Genomic DNA, 24,121 nt, shown 5'->3' on the forward strand with positions numbered 1-24,121 from the left:
TTTGACTCCACGAGTCCAAGTCCTATCCAATCTATGCTCACGCTTGTGGCAGGGCCCGTGGAATGCTGTGTCGCTGAGTGATGTTGAGTGGTCAGACTGGGATATATATTGCTCCCGCCTGTTATCCATCCATACGGGGATCCAATACTCCCGTCTGTGAAGTACCAACCGTATATTGGCCACCAGTCATATTCCAGCCACAAGTCTAGCTACCCACTCTCCGAGCACGTCTAGACCAGAGCCGCGCATCGAAGCAGGGGACAAGCAAACAGGCAAAGCCGACCAAAGTTCGACCGTCCATAGTACACCGTACAGCAATTGAATCCCTCCAATCGGCTCAGCCCGCCGGGAAGAGCATGCCAGAAGTCACACCACCAAAACACCATCTACTCCGGAGAGAGACCAGGTCAGTCCGGACTTATAGCGGCTCAGTTCCTGCCGAGTCATGCTCCCAACCTATCGTTGGTACGCTGGAGGAATGTAGGTGCAGTTTCCGGCCGCTGTAGATGACCAGCGTTGCTGCCATAACAGCAAGCCCATCACGTGGTGAACGCACGGATCAACTCGCTTAGCTTTCCGCCTATTTAATGCCGCTTGAGGCTATTCTGCCTCTACCGTTCACTTCTCCCTCGATGTTCTTATTCCGCACTTCTGCTCAGTGCAGAAGTGCTCTGCTAGATCATCACCTGCACAGTATTCTACTCACTGTAACTCCCAGCCTTGATCAATGATGTCCCCTGCACCCATCGCTGCAGAAGCGCAGCAAGACCAGCGGCTGGAAACCCTGGCTCGAGCTTTCGAAGCTCTTCTGATGACCGCCCAACAACTGAACTGCAAGGAGAAAAGCTTGCAACAAAGGCTGGAATATGCCTCCGACGAGGTAAATACTCACCCTCTTTTTTCACTATTCCCTGCCCCCCTGTGTCTCAAAGGACGAGAAAAATCGATTAGCTCTAGATCAGGAGTCGCTTCGGCGGCGGTGACGGATAAGTCATGTATTATCTGATGAGACTTGACACACATGCCTTGCTTCATACCCATATGTACCTGGATGCACATGCTAACGGGTTCTCAGTATCTCAAGCTCGCAGGAAAGCTCCCCGGCGGAGTTGACGGTCATACCAAAGTCGTTGCGGATAAGATTCTTGGTCGCTATTTCGATTACGGCCACAACCAAAAGCAAACCATAAATCCTCCGGACGTAGTAAAGGCGCTTGGCGAGTCCGGGAACGTAGGGGATCTCGCCATGACCGCTATAAAGGAAGGGCTGACGTGCTATCAATCCATCATCCCTCCACTTGAGGCTAGGCCGCTCTCGGATTTCAACTCGTGTCTTGTGGCGACGAGAGCCGGAGTGCCTGCTCCCCTAGAGAAAGACTTCACTACCAAGGGCACGCAGGGAAGTTTGCGTTGTCCTTTTGCGAAGCATAACAATAAGACCTCTGAAAACGGTGTGTCCAATCACAATGGGATCGAGGATCCCCTAAAGGACCAGAATGGGGATGCGTGTGGACATGCCGAACTAGACCCTATCAAAGCCGAACAGAGTGATAGACGCTCGAGCCGGGCACCATCGACGCGGTCGTCGGCCACCCGATGCCCGGTTTCTCGGTGTCCTATAAGGTATCTAGACCAGCATAGTCCGGAGGAGATAGCCGACTATGTTGAGAGACACAAGCATGAGATTCCTCGAAGCCATGCCGTCTGCGTTCAACGGTACCAGCGGGACTCGCAGACTATGCGGCAGCTGGATGCAAAGTACGGTAGCCTTATCAATATGATCCAAGGCTTGTCCGCCAAACATCGGGCGTTCCTGCCGGAGCAGAGCCCAAATGGCACGGCACCCTCGAGCTCTTCTGCTGAACGAGTGGAGAAATGGGCGCAGGAAGTTGGGCTGAAGTCGGAGATGCATCCCACGATCAAAGAAGAGGAGGAGGAAGAGGCGGCGGCGGCGGCGGCGACGACGACTGAACAGGCGGAAGAAGAGAGGAAGGGCCGTTTCGATCGTCCTCTGCGTGAAATCCGGGTTGGCGAATCCCCAAGCAGGCCCTGGGGGATTCCTGTCCCGGTATCACCTCTACCTCCCACCGCATCAGCACCTGATTCACCCGCTGTACCTGCTGCTGCGGCCTCCATCGATCCGGCCCCATCCAAGCCGGCCAAACCCGCGGCCGCAGATGTACCCTCGATGGCGCCTCTTGGTGACACGGCTCCGCCCAAGAAGGGTCGGTGTCCCTTCGGACACGGTGCGCCCTCCGGTGACAAGCCAGCACCCAAGATGGAGACCATCCCCAAGCATGATGAAGCAACTGCAGCCGACGATCCTGTTGAGCAGAACGACGGTGAAGCACGCGATACTCCCCCCAGCCCACCGAAGAAACCAGCAGCCAGCATCGTGTTCAATGGACCGGTGTTTTTCGGGTTTCCAGCCGAGCAGACTGCCGCGTTCCTGCAGCAGCTGGGCCAGCTGGGAACGAATGGGCTGTCCTAGAGGGGAGGGACTTGATGACATGATTTGATTCTTCCTGCATATACTTACTTACCCTGCCGCATGAGATATCCCACCTGTCTGTATACTTTATCATGATGTCATGACTACCTACTGTTAATGATATCCTCGGACTGTGTTTCGCATTATTGCATCGAATTATCTTAATCCTTTTGAATCAAGATTGCCCATCTGTCCAGGTAGACCTTGTCTTGTAGATATAGATAGTGTAGATAGATCGATGCAGCCACCGATGTCGGGCGGGGCGGGCCAGGATTGGCGACTTTCCCGCGGGAACAGGCGGGCCTCGCAGCCTGCCAGCTTCGCATCCCGCCGCATCTCGTCCTGCCCCTCCCCCTCATGTTCTGTTCCAGCTCGCGAGTCCTTTTCTCCCGTCTAACCTCCTCTCGTCTCTCTGCCCCCCTCCTCTCTCCTCTTCAACACGCTCGTCTTCCCATCCGCACCCCCCACCAATTCGTCACCATGTCCACCGGTCTCGACATCGTCCACACGGCTGGCGCCGCCCAGCGTAAGTCCTCTCCCCACCCTACTTCCAACATCAATGGCATCCCCAAGCGAAGCACAGCAGAGCAGACGAGAGCACTACAAATCCCTCAATCCCATTCCAGTCCCCAATAAACCCAAATCCCACCCAATCCGCAACCCATTATCATAAACTGCTAGCTAACGAACCCAACTCTAGCCGTCGGCCCCTACGTAAGAACCAACCCCAACCCGAACCCCAACAACACCATCACGAACACCAAGACTTCAAAGAACCACCTCCTAACCGATCCCCACAGTCCCAAGCCATCAAGGTCAACGGCCAGATCTTCCTCTCGGGTCAGATCCCCCTCACCAAGGATGGTGTCCTGATCCAGGGTTCCATCACCGAGAAGACCCGTCTCTGCTGCGAGAACATCAAGGCTATTGTTGAGGAGGCTGGTTCTAGCGTCGATAAGATCTTCAAGGTTACGGTGCGTTTTGATTAATTACCCCTCCCCTTACCTCCCCCCTGCTCTTCAAGGTAGAGGTGGAGGATCGTGGGGTTTTGGTTCAAGGTTGGCTGATGGTTGATTGTGGATAGGTCCTGCTCGCTGATATGGCCGACTTCGACGAGATGAACCAGGAGTACGCCAAGTTCTTTGCCCACAAGCCTTCTCGCTCGTGCTTTGCTGTTAAGCAGCTGCCTAAGGGTGTGCCGGTTGAGATTGAGTGCATTGCTTTGGCGTAAGGATTGTATATGATGTGAATAGTTGGGTAAAAAGCTACTGCAGAGTGTATCTTTATCTATATAGTGTACCGTTGTCGTTAGGGGACGCGTGTCTTCCATGGCTGGTTCTATCCGGGTTACCATGGTAGATACGTTGCCCTACGATGTCATTAACCGTCATGCTCGTGACGCCCGTCGGTATGCATGGCTGCTTGGATTAGACTACAATTATGCCGTATTTGAAGAATAAAAATAAGATAAAGCTCGACAGCTTCCCAAACAATGTCCAACCCGTAGGCGCAGCGCTCCCTGAATTGCAAACAAACTAGACTTGGGAATCATCACGTCCATACCAAAGAAGCCAAATGATGCTGCATCATGCTGAAACGCAGAGTGAAAGTCAACAACAACAACAACAACAACAACAACAACAACAACAACAACAACAACAACAACAACATAACAATCGCCACGAATATCGGTCCTGCCACTCCGGATCTTCATCGCCGGCCTAGGGTCCCGGTCATCCGTCCCCCTGCCCCCGCCATCAGGCTCTGTTTCACAATGGCATCTGCTGCCGCTGCCGCCGCCAGCCGCTCCTTTTGCCGACTGCGGTCGCGCAGGTAGCCCGCAGCCTCCGGACGCATACGTAGGATCCGCAGGATCATGTCGTCGTTCGGTTCCGCCTGGGCCTCCCGCCATTTCTCCTCTTTCATCTTCTTCATCGTACCAAGGTTCCGCGAGAGCATGATGCTCTTGGCCCGGCGTGCACTGGGGAGGCCCAGCACGCTGCCGGTCCCTGCGGCGCCGAGGTGTGGTGGAGCAGATGCCCGGTTCTTGTTGGCCTGCTGGCGAGAGATCGTTGCAGAGGCCATCCGCTCTGAGGTGCGGATCAGGGTCTCGGTGGGCTCGAAATAGAAGAAGTTCAGAGTCTGAATCTCGTGGTATTTGGGCGATTTCAAAATATCGATTGACACGCCATTGGCTTCGCCAGTTTCTTCGTCAACGGCGTGGAAGAAGTTCAAAAGGAGCACCAGCCAGCGTGAGACGACATCCACCTCCTGCATGGTGAGTGGCTTTTGGTGGGAGGGTTTGTCGGACAATGGAGGCACCAGCAAACTCTCGATGGTAGCAAGCACTTCCTTCCACAGACGGGCCATGACCATTTTCATAGCTTCCGAGGTGAGAGTCTTGTTCATGATCGCAAAGTTATCGTTGAAGTAGTCGAAGAGCGGGGTCAGCGCATTTTCCACGTCCGCGGTGGACGGAGTGGCGGTGGTCGATTGAGCTCGATTCCGGTTCAAGAAGTTGGACACGCTGGAGATGGTCAGCCCTCGCGACAGCATTGATTTCAGCGTCCGGCGCGATAGACAGTGGCTGATATATGCGGAGAGCTAGAGGATCCCATGTCAGCAACAGCTCTGTAGGCGCTCAAGAGATGACGGCCCATGGCTTACCTTTTCCGTAATCTTGCGAGTCATGTCCCTCTCCGTCCGCTTCAATGTCCGGAACGCCTTGCCGAAGTAGAACTGGATGTCGTCGCGTTCTCCTTCCATGCTCACGCGAAGTAGTAGTCGGCCCTGGGTGTCCAAATCGAGCCAGTACTCCCTTGGCAAGAAATCGCTGAAATGCACGGGGTCGAGCTTGATAGAAGTCCGACCGACGTAGTCGTGGTCACCGACGGCATCCCAATCCCAGATCGTTGCGATGATGTTAACCGGGCCCTGGGTCGTAATATCGACGGCATCATCCCACCGCGGGTTGAGGTTGTTGTAGATAATGCGAGTTTTGGCTATGCGCTTCTGATATTCGTCGGCCAGCACGACGTAGGGATCGCTTCCGCCGTTCATATCACATGCCTTCAAGTCTTCTGCTTCCACCACCTTGACCGTGAAAACATACGTCGTAGACTTACGGATCTTCTGGAGCTGGGGCTGAGCATGGGTTGCTATCACTTCAGCGCAACCATCCACATTGATCTCGGCTTCAAGCTTGTCCAGCTGAGAAAGCGCATATTCGACGTTATTCAGTTTGACCAGAGACTGCATTCTCGTTAGCCAAGCTGACAGCCAGCTGTGCCCCTAGATGGATATACGTACTTCGGGAAAGAACTGGAACGGCTCGATCTTTTCTTTGCTCGCCCATGCTTCCTTAGCGAATTGCATCAGCCTCTCTTGGGCAGTTTGGTTCATAGCGGCCTCTTGATCGGGAGACAGTCGATCCATCTCCTTCGCGAACATCTGCTCCAAAGATTCACAGTATCTTGCCACGCCACCCCCGATGGATTTGGACAAGGCGGTCATGAATTTGGCGTACTGGAAATCATCATCCCACTCAAGGGATATCATCTGCTCGACAACCTGATTGAAAGAGCGGAAAATGTCAATCACAGATACGCTGTGCCGATTTTCCTCCGGAACCGCTTCTTCCGCCATGCCGTCCGCTCGAACGCTGAAAGCATCTTGCTTGACGGCCTGTTCAACCCACTCCGTGACCCTCGCATCAGTCAGACGGATCCACCGCCAGACAAACTCCTCCATCAGTCCTTCGACGTGGAATGGGAAGGTGACACTGTATTCTCAGTTAGCACCGCGAGCCTTGCGACGAAGCCGTGGGGAAACGTACTCAGGAAGTGCTTCCGTGAAGAGACGACGGATGTCCGCCAGCTGCTTGTACAGATCGAATCCATCTTGAATATCGGTCTCCTCGCCCCTCACCTTTTCGAGCTCAATTATTCTAACCACCATCTCGTGTGCATCCTCGGAAAATATCGGAAGCACGTTAGACAGCAAGATCAGGTAAGGGTTGACCCTGCATCTCAGTTAGCGAGCAGCACAATAAAAGGTACGCGAGGGATGCGGCGTTTTCTTACCCCATAATTTCGGGATTTTTCCGGTAACGCTTTCTGATCTTCTGTGCAAGTTTAGTGATGGCATCACAGAGCTGGATGATGTGGTCCAGCTCCCAGGACTCCGGTTCGACTGGGATCAGCTGTCCCAGAAGCTCTTGGTATTTCTCCGCGGCTTTCTGTGCGAGCCCGTCCTGCACGTATGAGCGGAAACGTTCGATGTCCTCGACGTCTTCGGTGTAGTTGGGATCCAGTTGGATATGATTTTCCAGTACGTACATGACCGGACCGATGGGACGAGGCTTTCCTTCATAGCAATCCATCATCACATCGTACAGCTCTCTGAGCAGGGCTTCATGAAGGGAGGAGAGTATCTGCTGCATCAACAGAAGGTCATGGATCGTCCACTTTTGCCTGTCATAGAGAACGGAAGCGACAAAGCTACTGCGCCTCTTGCCTTCTGCAGACGGCGATTCTTTCACGAAAGTGAAAGCCGAATCAAGTGTATTGAGATCGATTTCGTTATCCACAAACTTGGACCGGGCAACATCCAGAAACAAGACTATCCTGGTAAAGCTTGGAATCCGCCAGCGAAGACAGACCTCGTTTAGGAATTCCGTCGACTGCTTTGAAAAGAGCTTCATTGACGGGACCTCCGACGTAGCCTGCGTTGCCTCGATCTCGCGGTCTTTCAGGTCATGGCTCAGGGTCTGGGCCAGTATGAACCGATACATGAATCGGGGATCTTGAGGTATGTACGTATATGTATCAGACTCATCCGAAGGCTCAGTACCGTCATCACCCAAAGATAGCGAACTGAGATCCAGAGACTGATCTATGACATACGACGACGGCCTATCGGAGTTTGTCCTCGACAGCTCCCCTGCCGGATCATGATCACCACCATTTGGGTTGAAATGTGGAAGCGCACCCGGGGTGCTTTTTGCGAGTTCGGGGTTTGACTGCACAATAGCAAGCATCATCTGCGACAAATCAGGACCCTCATTCTTCTTCCAGAGTTCGTATGCATCCTCATTCTCGAAGTCTTCCTGAGACAATGTTTTCCGGGTCTTGAGGTTTAGATGAGCCTGGTAAGCTTTCAGATCCTGAAGGGCCGCCTTTCCAGTCCAAGCCCCTTTATTCTTATCTATGTCTGCCTGTACCTGGCTCAAGTTCACGTCAAAGATCTTCGCCACATGTTGAACAAGTGGCATATCCTTGACGTCGTAACTTAGAGGGGCAACAACTTCCACTGTGGTTGTGCCATTTGTTTGCACGAGATCTTGATCCTGGGAGAGCAGTTTGTTCTCCAAGACTGACAAACGGTTTGCCAGCTCAGGGCGTTCTTTTGCCCAATCGTGGTCCTTCAGGATAAGCGCGAACAAACGAACAAAAAGTGCCACGTGTCTGTCTACCATCAACTTCCAGTGATCGTCTTCAGGGTCTTTCCCCTTGCTAAGTTCCTTAGTCGCATTCGAGTAGAAGATGAGGACGAGGTCTTCGGCCCGCCGGTCCTTCTCCATGCGCTTCTTAAACGACTGGTCCTTCAGGGTATTGAGAAATGCAGCGAATGTCCTCACGACCAGCGTGTCTTGGTATTCTTTCCGCTTCTCTTTTCCAATCAGGACGCCTGTCAGCCTCTTCTCCAGCTCTGCGATGAATCCATGAGGGATGCGGGTGCTCTTGGAATCCCGCACCAGGGAGAAATCGCTCATCAGGTCGTGGAACGAGGTCGAGGCCCTTTTGGGCCTCTGAGGAACGGGTACATTCTGCACACGACGCGAGCGAGGCTGGAGAAGGTAGGCGAGGTAGGCTACTCGGAGAGCGTAATTGTAGGCAGTCGAGGAGTTGACGGGGCGCCTGCGGGACCCCGAGAGACTGCGCGAATGGCGGGATTCATTCTGAAGGCTGTTAATCCGTCGGTTAATGCCTCGGGACTGAGTAGATGCTGTCGACATGAGCGGGAAGGTGGCAACTCAGGGCTCTATCCAGATCGTGCTGTGTTCGGGGGTGCGAGGGGAGGAGCGGAGGGCGGGACCATGGGTAGAGGAGAGGAGTCGCTCGCGATCAAACCACCAGCATCGGCTGGGGGGGAGGGAAATACCACGCAAGAAAGAGAGCCTGGGCAAAATCCCTCAATTCTCGAAACCGAGGAGGCGGAGCCAGACTGGGAGAGAAACGCCGCGGGGAATGTTGGCGGCTAGAGGGACGAGCAAGAAAGGGGCGGTGGTAATTCACGGTGGTGGTGGTTGGTGGTCTGCTCTGCGGCACCTGAAACAGAAAAAAGCTCCCGACTCGACTGACGTAGTGGGCGTCGTCCTGCCAGTCGCACCATCGTCAACCCGCCAAACCCCTGCCAGAAAGCCCAAATTCTCGACGGCCGAGAGACAGGCATTTGCGCAGGCCCTCTGACATTTCTACCGCGTGCATTCCGGCGCCGTAGGCATGTGGTGGCTACTTTGGTGATCTAGACCGCTTAATCTACATCCCGCGGGCCAACTGGAGAATCGCGTATCCGTTCCTGAAAAGCAGTCCATTATACGGAGTACTGTACGGAGTATCCTCACATGTAGCTGACCCAAGTCTCGTTCCCTGTTCACCTTCCACGGTATTCCTCCCCTTGATCGCCCGTTTGGACCCTTGGACCGTACTTGTGCGAGTTCCTCACGTATATTGAGCTCGCGCTCGACACTCTACTTCCCCACCGTGAGTGTGCATCAACATGGGTAATGCCGTGAGCACCTGAGCCCGGATAATACTTCCGCAGGCCCCATCGCTAGGACTAGCCCTCCCCACCAGCATCGACTGAAGAACACTATCCATGGACGCCGAGAATAAGATTCGTATTGTATTTATGTACACACCATGTAAAAAGCTGCTCACCAGCTGGCCTCGGAGGGCTTACGAGCCTGCATTCCCTTCGTTAGCGCAACGCCTGACCAAGATTCTATGAGGGGAGTCATGGACGCACCGGAGCAGCACCCGGTCCGCCGAGCTCCTTCTCCAAGCCGTCGGGAAAGGTCCTGGGGATGCTGGGCTTGTCGGGGTAGAACAGGCTGACGACACCGCACACACCCAGGAAGGTAACAACGAACGCTCCGAGCTGGAAGAGACCCTTGCGAGCCGTGACGTGGGTATATTGTTCGGGACTGAAGACACCGAGAATTTCGTTCTCCTCGTGAACAGGCTCGCCAAAGTTGCGTCTCTCCTGCTTGTCCCACCAATCGCCGTAAGGGTCTCTGAAGGCGCGCTTAACACGGGGCGGGTTCTGGTAGTTGCCGTTCTGTATGACGAGACAAGCGGCGTCAATCGATGGAGAAAGAGAGCAATTGGGGTCCGAGTGCACATCCTACCTGCAATGGGTCTTCAACCTCCGCAGCCGCAAGACTCCGGACCTGGGAGAATGAGGCGCGAGGCACGCTCTGCCGGGCGGCCACCTGAGGCAGGCGGCGGGCCAAGATTCGTTGGGCCAGCATCTGGCGATCTGGGTTAGCAATGGGATTGATATGGCCGGAAGAGACAGAAGGGCAGGATGAGGAGCGCGGGGAAACTGACTATGTCTGCTGTCGATAATTGGGGGAATGAGGGGAGGTGAAAGACAACTAGGGGTAGACCGGAAGGCTCAGACGGGCCATGAGATGAAGTGCAAACGGCCGTCTCGATGACGGATTTGGGGGGCTGTGATTGGTGGACGCCATATGCATGCCTCAGGCGAGGAGGGCCCGCGGGCTGCCTGCCTGAGGTTGGTCGCGTTGCTTACATACTCAGCTTCCCCCCCAGTACTCTCTTCGTCACTGTATGAATGAAAAAACCACCTCTTCACGCAATCTTGCCATCCCTGTGGTTTTCCGTCCACCCGTCACGCCCTCGTGCCGATAACTATGCCAAATTTCTGGTGGCACTTTGACTCACTTACCGCTACACGTTGATGCCATTTTCTCTCCCCTTGACCGCGTCCTCGTTGGGAAAACTGGGGTCAGCTGTGCACAGGGCCCCTGTCTCCGTGGTTACAAGACATGCAAAACGGCAGTCCGAACGGAATCTCCCACCAAGATGAATGCGTGACCCCCAAACCCAAGGCCTTTTCGACCGACCTTCCTGCGCCCGAACATCCAACCGAGTCACAGACCTATGATTCGATCGCTTCTGAGCTTAAAGAAGACGAATCCACGCCCGCAACTGATCAGCTCGAAGGCCCTCCCTCCAAGAAGCGAAAGCTTGTCGGCCCCACCTCCTCTCGTCGCTCGACACCCCGTGCAGCATCGCCTCCATGGAAGAAGGCTGGTGTCGATGGGCCAACATCCTTCATCCAGGATGGGAGGCGTAAATCCTCCCGAGTTAACGCGCTCCCCCTCGATCTGCAGAGTCCCTCCGACAAAAGACACACGCGCAAGGCCCAGAATAAAGTCATAGGCAGGAATGTCTCGAGTGCTACGAGGGGAGTCGCGTCCCTGTCATCAATGTCCCCGCCGCAGCCGGAGTTAAATGGGAGGTCTGTTGGAAGCAGCGCTGCAGTCAATGGCTCCCCCAGAAATACGATTACAAGAGGCTCGACCAGCAGACGCCGTCGTATCTCGCAGTCACCCGCCCCTAAGCAGCCGAACGCGCGAACACGATCCTACAGCTCTGGCACTTCGCGTCGGACCTCGAACATCAGCTCCGCCGGTCCCAGTCGACCACATCGTTCGTCTATGAATAATGTCCCGGCGACAATGGCCAGGACCGGGGATACTGAATATGAGGACGCAGATGAGGATGAGTCTGGTCAGCGGGGCCCACGGTTGCGGATCAAGGTCAAAAGGCTGCCCATCGGCATTCAGCATCCAGGCCACGTCCTGGCACCACGGAAGTACAGCTCGTTCAGAGAATGGTTGGAGAGTGAAGATGGGAGAATACGAGATCCTTCGGTACTCACACCGGCTGATGCGCTTGGGGAGGCTCTGAAGAGGCGCCGAATAGCCGTAGCAGCTGAGCCGGGAGGACTTCTAAGCCCGGAAGTCTGCTCGGCCTATCTGCCCGAGCAACAAGAGGAGCCGTCACAGCAGTATTCGCACCAGGACCATCTTGTCGCGCATGCGTTATACTTCAAGAAGCTTCTCGACCAGGAACATAGACGTCATCGCAATACAGCCAGGCTATTCGCTCAGTGGTGCGCGGAGGTGTGGAGGAAGCGTAACAAGAACCCGGAGGATATTCTACGGGAACAGCAGGAGGAGATGCGCGGCAAGCGCAAGCAGCTAGCCAAGGACCTCCAGAAGATGTTCGACCTAGCTCGAGCGGAGGTGGACCGGATGCGCTTAGCACGATGGGAGGAAGAGCGGAAGGCCGAAGATCAACAAGCGCTGGATCGTGCTATCAAACAATCTACAATGCTTTTCGAGAAGCGCCGCATGGAGATTCTTGGAGAAGGTGGGAGCGACGCGCCCGATTCTAGCGATGGGGAACACGAGGATACGGATGAGCTATCGGATGACTCGGAAGATGAAGACAATATGTCATCTACGGACTCGGGAAGTGAAGATGAGGAGAACATCGATGACGACGAGGGCTTGACGGCGGAGGAGCTGCGGTTGAAATATGCTAATCTCCCGAACACTGACCATGATTCCGATCGCGAGTCAGTGGCTTCTGATGCTACAGCCTTCTCCGAACGAAGTGGCACCTCAGATGTTGATCGTGTGACAGATCGTGCTACTGAGTCTCTTGATCCATCAGCAGAGGTGCAGCCCGAACTCGAAGAAGTGGATCCCATGCTATTAGACGACAGTGAAGAAGAATCTACTGATATGGACGACGATATGGGCGACACCGATGAAGACGAAGACTCTGAAGCCGACTCTGACGCGGAAAGTGATGGACCTGGGCTTTTGGGGTTCTTTTCCTCCAAGGACATGGCCCTGAACTATGACAGCCAACACAGCGATGCCGACGAGGGCGAAGATGTCGTGAACGTCGACGATGATGTCGATGTCAAATTAGCATCAGCTGCGGAGGACGAAGACGATGAACCGGAGGATCCCGATGAAGTCTCCCTCGTGCCCAATGGACCAGCGCCAGAAAAATCGATCCCTCATGACCAAGCCAAAAGCAATTCTGCTACTGTCCCTGATCCTGCTTTGGCATCTCTTTCTGCTTCAGGTTCACCTGTCAATATGGCAATCGATACTGAATTCCAGTCGGTTGCTGAACCTTCCTCGGATTCGACTCCTGTGCCTACTCCCGCCGAAAATGAGACCCCTGTTGTCGAAATGACAGACGCCATCTATGACGAAGACACGGTTCTGCCTGACGAACCCGATGAAGTAGGTCAGCATAAACCTTCTGAAGAGGATCCCGCTGTCCATCACGATGACCATCACGGAACCCACCATGACGCCTACCAAAGCGGCGAGCCCTCGAGTGAAGCATCCCCGGGTACGCTTGCCACCAAACCATCGGAACCCGAATCTGTCTCATCGTACGAATCCCCAGAGAAGCCCCCGCAGCCGAGCGAATCCCCTGCTCCTGGGCTGAAAACGCCGGTGCCGCACCTTCTCCGAGGCACTTTGCGAGAGTATCAACATTTTGGTCTGGATTGGCTTGCTGGGCTCTATACAAACCATATCAACGGCATTCTCGCCGATGAAATGGGTCTTGGTAAAACAATTCAAACGATAGCATTGTTGGCACACCTGGCCGTGGAGCATGAAGTCTGGGGACCGCACTTGGTTGTCGTGCCCACCAGTGTGATTCTCAACTGGGAGATGGAGTTCAAGAAGTGGTGCCCTGGCTTCAAGATCATGACCTATTATGGGAACCAAGAGGAGCGTCGGCAAAAGCGAAAGGGCTGGATGGATGATACAAGTTGGAATGTCTTAATTACGTCCTACCAGCTAGTTCTACAGGATCAGCAAGTGCTGAAGAGAAGAAGCTGGCATTATATGATCCTTGATGAAGCGCACAACATCAAGAACTTTCGCTCGCAAAGGTGGCAGGCCCTGCTCACGTTCAGAACACGAGCCCGACTCCTGCTCACCGGCACACCGCTCCAAAACAACCTGACTGAGCTGTGGTCGCTGTTGTTCTTCCTAATGCCTTCCGATGGCGACGAAGAGGGGATTGAAGGGTTTGCTGATCTGCGGAACTTCTCTGAGTGGTTCCGACGCCCCGTGGAGCAAATCCTGGAGCATGGCAGAGAAACGATGGATGAAGAAGCAAAGCGGGTGGTCACCAAACTTCATACCGTGCTTCGACCCTATATCTTGCGTCGTCTCAAAGCCGACGTGGAAAAGCAGATGCCGGCCAAATACGAGCATGTCGTCTACTGCAGACTCTCGAAGCGTCAGAGGTTCCTGTATGATGGCTTTATGTCCCGCGCGCAGACAAAGGAAACCCTTGCGTCCGGAAATTACCTGTCCATCATCAATTGCCTTATGCAATTGAGGAAGGTCTGCAATCATCCGGATCTCTTCGAGACCCGGCCCATCTCCACGTCGTTTGCGATGTCCCGTTCCGTGGCTACGGAGTATGAGGTCAAGGACCTTCTCGTTCGCCGGCGACTGTTGTACGAACACCCACTCACCAGGCTCGACCTAGACTTCCTCAACTTGGTGCCCATCTCGCGAGAAGATATCTCCCGGCGGTTGGCCGATGACAGCACCCGGCTCATGGCCTATGGTCCCTTCAATACGCTGCGGGAACGCCAGTACCACCGCACCAACTGGCAGATGAGCTTCAATGGCACCACGGTGCAGTCCACCCTGGATGCGCTCGAGAACGAGTCCCGGAAGAGAAGGATGGCAGAGCTAGAGAGATGCCTCTACTTCGAATCCAAGCGTCATGGTCGCCGCCCGGTGTACGGATCAAGTCTTATCGAATTCCTCACGGCCGACAGCAAGCAGCGGCCTACCTCGAACGGGCCCCTGCGAAAACGCTCCTTGGCCGACTGGCTGTCGAGTCGGTCGTCCATCCTCGCGTCGATGATCTTGTCTATAGAAGAGCGGTCGCAGGCGATGGATGGTTATATTCAAAGATTCGCCTGCGTTACCCCTGCCGCAGTGGCATCTGGGATCACGGAGGCAGCCCTGACTCCCATAGAAACCAGGTACCTTACGAAAAAGGAACGGTTTCCGCCATATGACCCATTCCATGAGGCACAGATGCGTCTATCGATCGCATTTCCCGACAAGAGACTTTTGCAATACGACTGCGGTAAATTGCAGAGACTTGATAAGTTGCTTCGAGACCTCAAAGCAGGTGGCCACCGGGCCCTGATCTTCACTCAGATGACCAAGATGCTCGACATCCTGGAACAGTTCCTCAACATCCATGGACATCGATACCTTCGGCTAGACGGTACTACTAAGGTCGAACAGCGTCAGATCCTTACCGATCGCTTCAACAACGACAATCGCATTCTGGCCTTCATCCTGTCCAGTCGATCCGGAGGTCTGGGCATCAACCTGACGGGAGCTGATACAGTCATCTTCTACGACCTGGACTGGAACCCCGCCATGGACAAGCAGTGTCAGGACCGTTGCCACCGTATCGGACAAACACGCGACGTACACATCTATCGGTTCGTCTCCGAGTACACTATCGAATCCAACATCCTCCGCAAGGCCAATCAGAAGCGCATGCTCGACGACGTCGTTATACAAGAGGGAGAATTCACGACCGACTACTTCACCAAGTTAGATGTCCGTGACATGATCGACACCGATGAGTCCCTCGAGGGCCAGGACGAAGCCAGCGCGGCCATGGACCGGGTCCTCGAGAATCGCGTCTCTGGCAGTGCTCGCGTCTTCGAGCAAGCCGAAGATAAAGAGGACATCGACGCAGCCAAGAATGCCCAGAAGGAGTTGGAGCATGCAGATGACGGCGACTTCGACGACCGCACCCCCGGCCAAACTCAGGCCGGAACGCCGCTCGCGACTGGGCCCGCGACCGGGCCCGATGAAGGGACAACAACAACAGCGGGTGCAACTCCAGGACCACAACTGTTGGCCTCACCGCAGGTGCACCCGGCTGACGAGCCCGTGGACGTCGAGTCCCAGCAGCCGGGACACATCGACAACTACCTACTTCGGTTCATGGAATGGAATATGAAGGACGAACCGCTCGTCCTGCCCGCCGACAAGAGCAAGAAAAAGTCCAAGAAGGGCAAGGAGCATCGTCTCCGCAAAAGGCGTCGTTGAAAGCTGAGACGAGGAATCCGGGAATGAGGGACAGGATGATGGAATGTGTTAGACAACGAAAGGGACGAGAGCAAAAGGCAGCGCGTCCAATGTAATTGTATTTGCATGACGATCTCCCCATTCTTACTTATTATACTCTTTTTTTCTTCTTCTTTGTATCCTTTCCCCTAGCCTGGGCTTTAGTTTTTTTTTTTTTTGTTTGTTTGTTTTCCTATGTGTGCACATACACACATCGAATTCCCCATTCTTCCCCTCTCCTCTTTCTCCCTCCTCTCGAGCCTTGATAGCGCGGGGTGATGAAAAGAACACGGGTTGGTGTTTAGCGGGCGTTCAGTTCTCACTTTTTCTGCTTTCTTTCTTTGCGTTTTGTACCTGGGGACGAGAGGAATCCACCCCTCAAAGGACGAAGATCTCTCTGTAGATGCTCTTGTTATTATATTATATCTTATCTCTTACCTTTCACTCTTCCTAGTCAGCACCATTGTTATACTACTATTCTATTCTCTTATTCTACATTGGTTGTGACTCCTGTGTGCTTCCCTGACGGCGTGACATGATTGGATAGGTATGAGAGCACTGCTCCTTACGACCTAGAATTATCTAAGCGGTAAAAGAACGCAGCCTGTCCTGGCTCAGACATGTGTCGTGCTTCTGGACATGTTGAACAGTCCCAAACACATTAATCTTCGAATGGCCATCCAGGGTTGGCCCAACCGTTTGGGAACCGCCGCGGGCGTTTCCAGTGTCAGGGTCTAATGTCCACTTTGTTGACTTGTGGACTGACGGGCATGTCGCGGTGGATAGCCGGGAGGAACTGTGAAACATGGACACCTGTAACACCCCCTGCATTCGGCCAGCCATCTGGGCTAGACTCGCACAGGAAGATCAGCAATTGTCGCCATGTGGCCCGAGACACTGGGCCCTGACACTTGCTTCTGCGGACTGTGTCGCCTCTCCGGTTCCGGGTATAGCCTGCCATCGCCTGGTTTGACTCGGAAATAGCTTGTCCATCGCTTCTCCGGGTCCCGGAAATACCCCAACCAACGATGAAAGAGTAGAGATGGTCCAGAGCTTCCGGAGCAGCAATCGTGGTATCGAGGTGGAGTGGTGGTTTCAAACAGTATATTAATTTGCCGATGGGAGGGCGGAATAAACTCTCAGGAGTGAGCTCCTCGGTTCTGGTTCGATCACTGGAGGGTTTGTGGGAGATACCAGTGAGAAGCAAGAAGGAGAGAGGTCAACCTAAGGTACTTAGAGTTCAGATCCACATGTATGTACCCCGTACCTGAAGTCTATTTCTGAAACCTATGCAACTCACGGCCAATGCGAACGGCTGCTATGTCTGATTAGGCAGGAGACAAGTGGCTCCGCGTGCATACTATCTTAGCATGCAGACTATGTGATGGAAACAGGCTCCATCCCATTCTCGCTGCTCAATAGGCTAACCCTCTGTGGTCAGGACTGCGAAATGATGTCCAGAGGGGAGAGGCAGTGGAAATGATAGTTGTCTCAGCCAAGGTGCCTCGAGCATATTCGCCCTGAGATCCGAGATGAATTGGCCACACCTTCGGCCTTGTGTTCGGCTTCCACCCAAAAGGTTAGATAGAACAAGGAGCGTACCATGGAACTGAGATGATCCCGGGAGTAGGAGGGCCACCGCATTGCCGAGCGACTTATCCGTGAAGAATTGCGCGCGCAGCCACGTGAACTCTATCGCCAGGAAGCCTCCGATGACGCAGTGTGGTGTAATGATCGGGTTGACCAACTAGGACGTCCTGATCGACCCAGGATAAGGCCGAACCGAGGAATGGAAGCAGTTGGAGTCGTGCCAGATGCACGCCCGGCACAACGGCTGTCTCCAACATCCGCCACGAGCTCTTGTCTGATTGAACCGTGGGTGAACGAGGCACGCGGATTTACACGTCCAACCATTCCTTCGCCCCTTCACCTGACCTACTCCATGCCGAGAGATCCCCACTGATCAGCAACCTGGAGATGGGGAAGGCGTCGAAGGAACCGAATGGCTGGCTGATTGGCTGCCTGCCCTGGCCTGGAGGACCTTGGGTGAATGATGTGGTCGATGTAAGGCTGTCCACGACTTTGAGTTTCCTCGTGGGCGTGGACAAACCACGATAATGTCAGTTGAGCCATGAAGCTCCAGCGTATTCCGAAAACGGTAAAACGCCCGTTTGGTGATTTTCGGACGAAAGTCTAAATGCTCTCCATGACGGAGATGTGGACGGATTCGGAGACTTGCGGAGTTTAAGCTGCTACCGCTGTGATTCTCTCCTCATTTTGGTGCAGCTCCTTGGCCTGGAAGCTTCGTGAGCACCGTTTAGGCAAGGGTTGCTCCATGGATATCCGCAGGAATGCTAGCTCCGCGGGCAATGATCCTCCGGCCGCATTAGTCTGCACACGTGTGGGGGGGGGGGGAACCGTTGGGGCTGAAGGGAGATGGCGACCGGTGATTGCTAGATCGCAGGAGGTGATTTGATATTCTCAGACCGGCGCTTAACTAATCGAGCAACTATAGTGCTATAAGCCTATAAGATATTGGATTAGGATCGTTAGCAGTAGCGCAGCGGAGAAGATAGTCTGATGGAGATGGACGGACTACTAGATACGGAGTAGTCGCTAAAGAAGTGAACGGACTATTCCCTGGTATGATCTGCAAGGCGGGTCTCCGGCTGGGGACGAGAAAATGAAATCCAAGTCGGTCCCCATCGGAAGCCCAGACCGAGTCGACGATGCGATCAGGGAGGGTGACAGCAGGCAGGGCGCAGGGTGTGTGCTCTGCAAGAGGCGAAGGGAGGCCATGTGATGCCCTAGCGGACGATCCTGTTGCCAGCTCATTTCCACGTACCGCACACCTCACGATCATCACCAGCGCCGAACGTCCAGATTCCCCATCGGGAGGGCTGGCCGTGTGGTTGAGATGATGATTGCCCGGCGTTTCTTCGGCGGCTATCCCTTCCATCCGATGAACCAGGATCCGATCAAGGCAGGCAGGTGGTTCACCTCGGCTGTCCGAAGGGGAAGATCACCACCAAATGAACGCCTGTTATCGACCAGGGGGACAATAATAGAAGCAATCAAGATCTAACACCGATGACAACACACTGAGCAGAACCCTCGTCGATTGCATGATCTTTGGAAGATGGAGTTTGGATAGGCTTGTCGACAGCCCACGTGCGGATCCGACCGTAGGACGTCGGAACGGCCATTGAGAGCCTTCGGATCTTCACTCTGGCGATGGTGAAACGGTTCTAGCAGAAAGTATCCTGGCAGATGATCAGGAGCAAGCGACTCCGATGGCCGTTGAGCCTTGAGGCTGACCACACACTGACCGGCTGGCTCGGAGGGGTCCAACGAACGCAGTATGGCCACCGAAAGGTTAAGGGATCGGGTCTCCCTGAGAAGGTTTCGGAATCCATGGACCTCGGATCTCTGGAGAGGGATTTTTTTTTAAAATCTGGATTTTTATTTTTTTTCTCTTCCCCCTTTCTCTTTTTAGCAGCCAGAACGTTGTGATTATGGTTGTTGTCATTGTGGTGCACGGTCACAATTATTGAGGACTGAGGTGGGGAGAAAGAAGACATACCGGCTTGGGTCACATTGGAGAAGGAGGAGCAATTCTCGCTCTCCCCTTTCTTGTTTCTGGGGAGATCAGTTGTAGTTTCCTTGACTTGATCCCTGGGGATCGCAAGCTGGAATCCGATCCCCGTCCTTAGCGTCCATCTTATGAGGTTAAAACCGGGATTAAAGATAAAATAAGAATCAAGCAATCTAGCTATAACAGACGGGGCGGCAGGGTGCTTCACTCACACACACACACACACACACACACACGTCTGACTGCAATTAATTTATCCTAGACTCCCCTGTACTATGTATATCTCTGATCCGTCGCGTAGGGTGGTTATCCATCACCCCCTCCATTGGGGGCTGAGCGTAGCGTGGTGTCAGGCTGTCCCAAAGTACTCCATATCTACGGAGTACCGTAACCCCGTCGTAGAAGACAGCGGACCTGTCATTCCGGTGGGCTAATCACTGCAGATGCAGGTACACTTCTGCGACAATGGGCGCAAGGGCACATTTCACCCGTCAGCTTTTCATAGTTCCTTTTTGTAATTTCTCTGGATCCAGAGCCTTGTAAGTTGAGTGGTGCATCCGCGCCTCCTTGACCTCCACTCTAGCCAGCCACGGTGACGGAAGTGTGAAAATCATCCGTCCGAAGGCATGCTGCCTGCTTGCCCGTCTGTACGAAACTACTAGACCGACCTACCCACGCATGACGGGGAGCTGACGAAGTGCAGTAGGCGTTTCTTTCCTTCTTCCCCGAACTCGGCTATCTCCTATCGCACGTCCTGAAGACTCCCAAATTAGACACTTGCAGAAGGACCTGGCGATAAACAAGCCAGCAGCCTAAGGGTCAGTGCTCACCCGTGGAGTTTGTTCCTTGCACGAGGGTGGCAATGTGATCAGTCGCTTGTCGGTGATCGGTGATTAATTAGGGATCGTAGCGGGAGGGCTTCGCCCTGGTGACTCCCCGAGGCACTACACCGTCTAAGGTGGTTTGCAGCAAACAATGCATCAGCCAGGCCCCCGAGGTGATGTATCAGAAAACCGTGCTCCGTACTCCGTAGGGTGCAACCTTATCGGGGGTCGATGGCGAAAAACTGGACACACCCGAGAGAGCGCCCATGAGCGTTGGGTTGAAAAGCCCTCATGCTACAGCTGGATTTCATTCCAAGGTTTACCTTCTCCGGGGGTGTCTGTAACCCTCTGGGATCTGAATTGGACCGGACCGAGAGGTGCAATCCGGGCGGGCAAGAACTATCGAGGGGAGGAGGGGCCTCGGGAAGATCAGTGGCAGAGATCCACCCCGACGATGAGATGGCTTTGCGCCCCCTTTTGCCTCCCCAGATCGATTCGAGGTCGTCCTGATGGAGATGGAATTCAGGCGACTCCACCGTAAAAGGCAGCCGAATATCTTTTTCTTTTTCTTTTTCTTTTTCTTTTTTAGTGGGGGGGGGAGGGGGTTTCTCTAGTGGTTTTCACTTCCTGAGACCCCGAGGGGGGATGAGGTGACAGACTGACGGTGGTGACGGTGGTGGTGGTGTGTGCTGCTTGGCGGGACATCACGACGGCGCTCTCGGCTCTCCACCATCGAGAACTAGGTAGCGTTAGTCCACACACTATTTCCCCTGCGTCTCCAGGCACTGCTAGCATTGGCACTGGCAGCATCCAGCAGTTAGCACTTAGCACGGTCATTGATAGCGTGAACCGCGGTAAACTGACCTGGGCAGTGCTGTTTGGCCGCGTTTGCCCTTCCAGTGTTAGCGGGTTGCCGCTGAGGGCGCCCTTTTATCCGAAGGGAGGTGATGAGCCGGATCTCGAAACAATGACATCTTTGAAAAATGAAATAAAAAGGGTTTTCCAACGGCCGGAGTCTGTTTGGAGACCTTCAGCTGCGTCTACCTGGCCAGGCTTTGATATTCCGGTTTAAGCGCCGTCAAATTGAATTTGGATCTACAGGCAGGGTCCGGTGGGACATACTACTACTACTACTACTACTACTACGGCGGAGTATGTACAATGCATTTACAGCTCGTGTCGGATGATGCGCATAGCATATACAATTCCATTGCACGGGCAACGGGTGGGAAGTCAATAAGACCGTAAGATTATCATCAATCATTAGTACGGTCCGAATGTATGTCCATACATCTGTTCCACCTGGAGAAAAAAAAAACATCGTGAATGCCGAGATCGATCCATCCCTCGCTGTATGCACATGAAAAATTGCTGACATTCAGCTCTGCAGTCGCGGGGATGGAGAGCCACTACCACATACTACTACGTATACAAGGATACCATAGAAAGAAAGGGGGTAAAGATAAAGAGCAAGAAAAATAAAAAAGTAAAAATAACACACCTGCGAGAAAAAATCTCGCACCGGATGGAAGACGCGGAAAAGCAAGATCACACCGGGAGTCTCAACCCATCTTGCCTCCTGCCGTCCGTACTTCTGCTTGCTTGCTTGCTTCACGGCTGAGGAGAAACATTCTGCTGCCGGTTTCGCACAGCGCCTGCCCCATCCGCAGTATCTCTTAACCTATGAACAACCATCGCTCCGACGATGGACCACAATATGACAAAGAACGGTTGGGGGGGGGGGGGGGGGGGTGCCACAACCATCGCCTCCTTTGTCTCCGAAGACTATACAATGTAGATACCTGTCAGAAATGATCGATTGTGCCAGCATGTCCTGTGCGTCAGATGGAGATCGAGTGCCATCGATAACGTCTTCAAGATTGCGTTGCTGCAAAAGGTAGATTATAATAGCCGACAGAACCGGGTTAAAAAGACTCGAAAGAGAAAGTGGAAGATTGAAGGCAATCCGAGGCCAGAGACACTCGACGTCTCGATTCGGCCAGTTTTGGTATTGATTGGTATTTACCGATCAGCTTCCCGCGAGAGAACTTCCTACGACAGTATGCGCATGTGCATACTACATTACATAGGTAGTCTTTGCACACGGGCGTATCCGATGTAATTAGTAGATATTCTCTATTGTTGTACGGGGTGGGTTGGCTTGATCCTCCAGGGACACGTCCAGCATCTACCGTGGCTGGTGCAAATCAATCCAGGGAATTTCCGATCCAATGAGTCAAGGGGTCTATGGCCTAGGTTTCACCAGCACGATCGGAGAAGACGCCAGGCAGCTCGTGCTGGAGGAGGGAACCAAGGTACCAATGTCGCATCACAGTGCATGGCATTGCATGGCATTGCAGCTCACTCATCGTATCTCATCGACGGTGCTATGTACTAGGTAGGAGCTAAGAAGCCCGGCCTGTGATGGATATCATCTATCTACATCTAGCCATCTACATCTACTCCGTACTCCGTTTGACTTTAGTACCTGCTACACCCATGTAGGTAATAGGGATGTACTTTAGAGCGTGAAAGTACTCTAGGGCAGACGGAGGGGGAATGGATTTGATTTTCCCCTCCGGATCCGTTGCCTCCTCCCACACTCATCTGCTTGCCGAAACAGGCAGTTCGACGGACGCGCCAAGTTCTCGACCGAGTTTAGGCTCCTACTGGGGGGGAGGGATCCGCCTTTAGGGTCACTAAGTCGCCCACTAAAGTACGGCGCACTAGGTACGGTAAGGCTCTGGCAGAGGTCACTACTACTAAGCTGTCTAGGAGACTAGAGGGATCGCCCTTGATGGCGAACAAGATGCCTACAACCCCGGTCTGGATTGTGTTTGGAACGTGGACATAATGTCTGCGATCTAAATCCCCATTAATTTCTCCTACAGTTGTTCTCCTACTCACAGGAAATTGGGTTTTCCTTATCGGGCTATGAATGCCAATTTTGGCCACATCCATTGTACATTTTTAGGGTTAGATCTGAGTTGAGTCCCTAGGATGATTGACAAATGGAAAATGCAGCGGAGGAGAGGTAAAACTAATTGAATTAAAAATAAAAATGCCGAGCGAAAAAAAATATAGTGAAAAAAAGAGAAAAGGGAAATGAAAAAAAGCAAAGCGCAAGGGGGAGGCGAGCCGTCAGTTTGACATGAACAAGGGGGAAGATGATGTAGAATAAGTCAAATGGCACTATTGGCGGGATGCCAACTAAGCAGCCCAATGAAAATATTCTCCTGCGCAGCAGACGGGGCGGAAGAGGGGGCCAAAAGACCCAAGTGCAGCAGAAAGACATAAAGAGAAAAAGAAAGCAGATGACAACCGACAAGATCCCGCGATTAGACAAAGTGACCCATCAGGTCCGGTTGATAAGTAGTCAAGTACGGAGTATTGATACTGTAAATTGTACTAAGATAGGTGTCTGAGAAAAGGCATCCAGGAGCGGGTTGGGTACCTGATCCATGAGTGCCGCCACGGGTCGCCGGGGAGGTGAGAGATTGGGAGATAAGTCCCTCTTTCTTTCTCTCTCTCTCTGTCTGTAGGTAGAGAGACCAGGGCAGCCGGAGAGTGGTACAGACTGTACCAGTGGTTAGAGATAGGAGATCATTGCCTCCCCGACCGAGAGCATCATCCAATTGCCTCCCAGCCCTCCGCCATCCATTCATTTTCCGCCGTCCTCCCCGGCAGTGGCTGCGGTGTGCTCACTGGGTTCTCCAACTCATGACCGGGGATCGACGGAAAAGCTTACTTCAGGGCCCAACCCACGACCATGGAAAATCTGCTCCTGGATTAAACCTGAATGACAGGACCCGAGACAATGGACGTACCACCACCAGCAGAAGCAGCTAAAAAGGTCCGGCCGAAAGGGGAGGCCCACTGGCCCCTGCGCCAATCACCGCCGCTGAGGGGTATCCAGCGCCCAGGACTTGCCCAATGGAGAGCCATGGCCGATGCCGTTC

General features: G+C 53.7%; 5 protein-coding genes across 5 annotated transcripts; 3 read left to right on the plus strand and 2 right to left on the minus strand.

Moving 5' to 3' along the window:
• Positions 1 to 730: 730 nt before the first annotated feature.
• Positions 731 to 2,491, plus strand: BO80DRAFT_347493 (uncharacterized protein; the record flags this gene model as incomplete). The annotated part of the gene is made up of 2 exons (XM_025715422.1): positions 731 to 880; positions 1,076 to 2,491. The coding sequence occupies 2 exons, from the start codon at positions 731 to 733 to the stop codon at positions 2,489 to 2,491; spliced, it is 1,566 nt and encodes a 521-aa protein (XP_025578690.1).
• A 391-nt stretch (positions 2,492 to 2,882) lies between these two features.
• BO80DRAFT_422212 (YjgF-like protein) lies at positions 2,883 to 3,968 on the plus strand. Its single transcript, XM_025718769.1, has 4 exons — positions 2,883 to 3,017; positions 3,192 to 3,205; positions 3,292 to 3,465; positions 3,576 to 3,968. The coding sequence occupies exons 1-4, from the start codon at positions 2,972 to 2,974 to the stop codon at positions 3,720 to 3,722; spliced, it is 381 nt and encodes a 126-aa protein (XP_025578691.1). The 5' UTR covers positions 2,883 to 2,971; the 3' UTR covers positions 3,723 to 3,968.
• On the minus strand, positions 3,893 to 8,804 carry BO80DRAFT_374684 (C2 domain protein). Its single transcript, XM_025716606.1, has 5 exons — positions 6,574 to 8,804; positions 6,327 to 6,512; positions 5,801 to 6,272; positions 5,159 to 5,743; positions 3,893 to 5,095 (listed from the first exon to the last, which is right to left on the minus strand). The coding sequence occupies exons 1-5, from the start codon at positions 8,505 to 8,507 to the stop codon at positions 4,202 to 4,204; spliced, it is 4,071 nt and encodes a 1,356-aa protein (XP_025578692.1). The 5' UTR covers positions 8,508 to 8,804; the 3' UTR covers positions 3,893 to 4,201.
• Positions 8,805 to 9,066: 262 nt separating this feature from the next.
• On the minus strand, positions 9,067 to 10,025 carry BO80DRAFT_422215 (uncharacterized protein; the record flags this gene model as incomplete). The annotated part of the gene is made up of 3 exons (XM_025718770.1): positions 9,067 to 9,458; positions 9,521 to 9,832; positions 9,903 to 10,025. 3 exons carry the CDS (start codon positions 10,023 to 10,025, stop codon positions 9,429 to 9,431), a joined length of 465 nt encoding a protein of 154 aa, XP_025578693.1. The 3' UTR covers positions 9,067 to 9,428.
• Positions 10,026 to 10,371: 346 nt separating this feature from the next.
• swr1 (putative SNF2 family helicase/ATPase (Swr1)) lies at positions 10,372 to 16,219 on the plus strand. The gene has a single exon (XM_025718771.1). The coding sequence runs from the start codon at positions 10,566 to 10,568 to the stop codon at positions 15,723 to 15,725; it is 5,160 nt and encodes a 1,719-aa protein (XP_025578694.1). The 5' UTR covers positions 10,372 to 10,565; the 3' UTR covers positions 15,726 to 16,219.
• The last annotated feature ends 7,902 nt before the right edge of the window (positions 16,220 to 24,121 follow it).

Source organism: Aspergillus ibericus, assembly GCF_003184845.1.
Source record: "Aspergillus ibericus CBS 121593 unplaced genomic scaffold BO80scaffold_6, whole genome shotgun sequence".
Lineage (NCBI taxonomy): Eukaryota > Fungi > Ascomycota > Eurotiomycetes > Eurotiales > Aspergillaceae > Aspergillus > Aspergillus ibericus.

Excerpts from the sequence above, each read along its gene's own strand:
- BO80DRAFT_422212 (XM_025718769.1), top strand. The coding sequence starts at position 2,972 with ATGTCCACCGGTCTCGACATCGTCCACACGGCTGGCGCCGCCCAGC. Across the intron at positions 3,466-3,575 it reads ATAAGATCTTCAAGGTTACG|GTCCTGCTCGCTGATATGGC; the intron begins GTGCGTTTTGAT and ends GATTGTGGATAG.
- BO80DRAFT_374684 (XM_025716606.1), bottom strand. The coding sequence starts at position 8,507 with ATGTCGACAGCATCTACTCAGTCCCGAGGCATTAACCGACGGATTAAC. Across the intron at positions 6,513-6,573 it reads AAAAATCCCGAAATTATGGG|GGTCAACCCTTACCTGATCT; the intron begins GTAAGAAAACGC and ends ACTGAGATGCAG. Across the intron at positions 5,744-5,800 it reads CGTTCCAGTTCTTTCCCGAA|TCTCTGGTCAAACTGAATAA; the intron begins GTACGTATATCC and ends ACGAGAATGCAG.
- swr1 (XM_025718771.1), top strand. The coding sequence starts at position 10,566 with ATGCAAAACGGCAGTCCGAACGGAATCTCCCACCAAGATGAATGCGTG.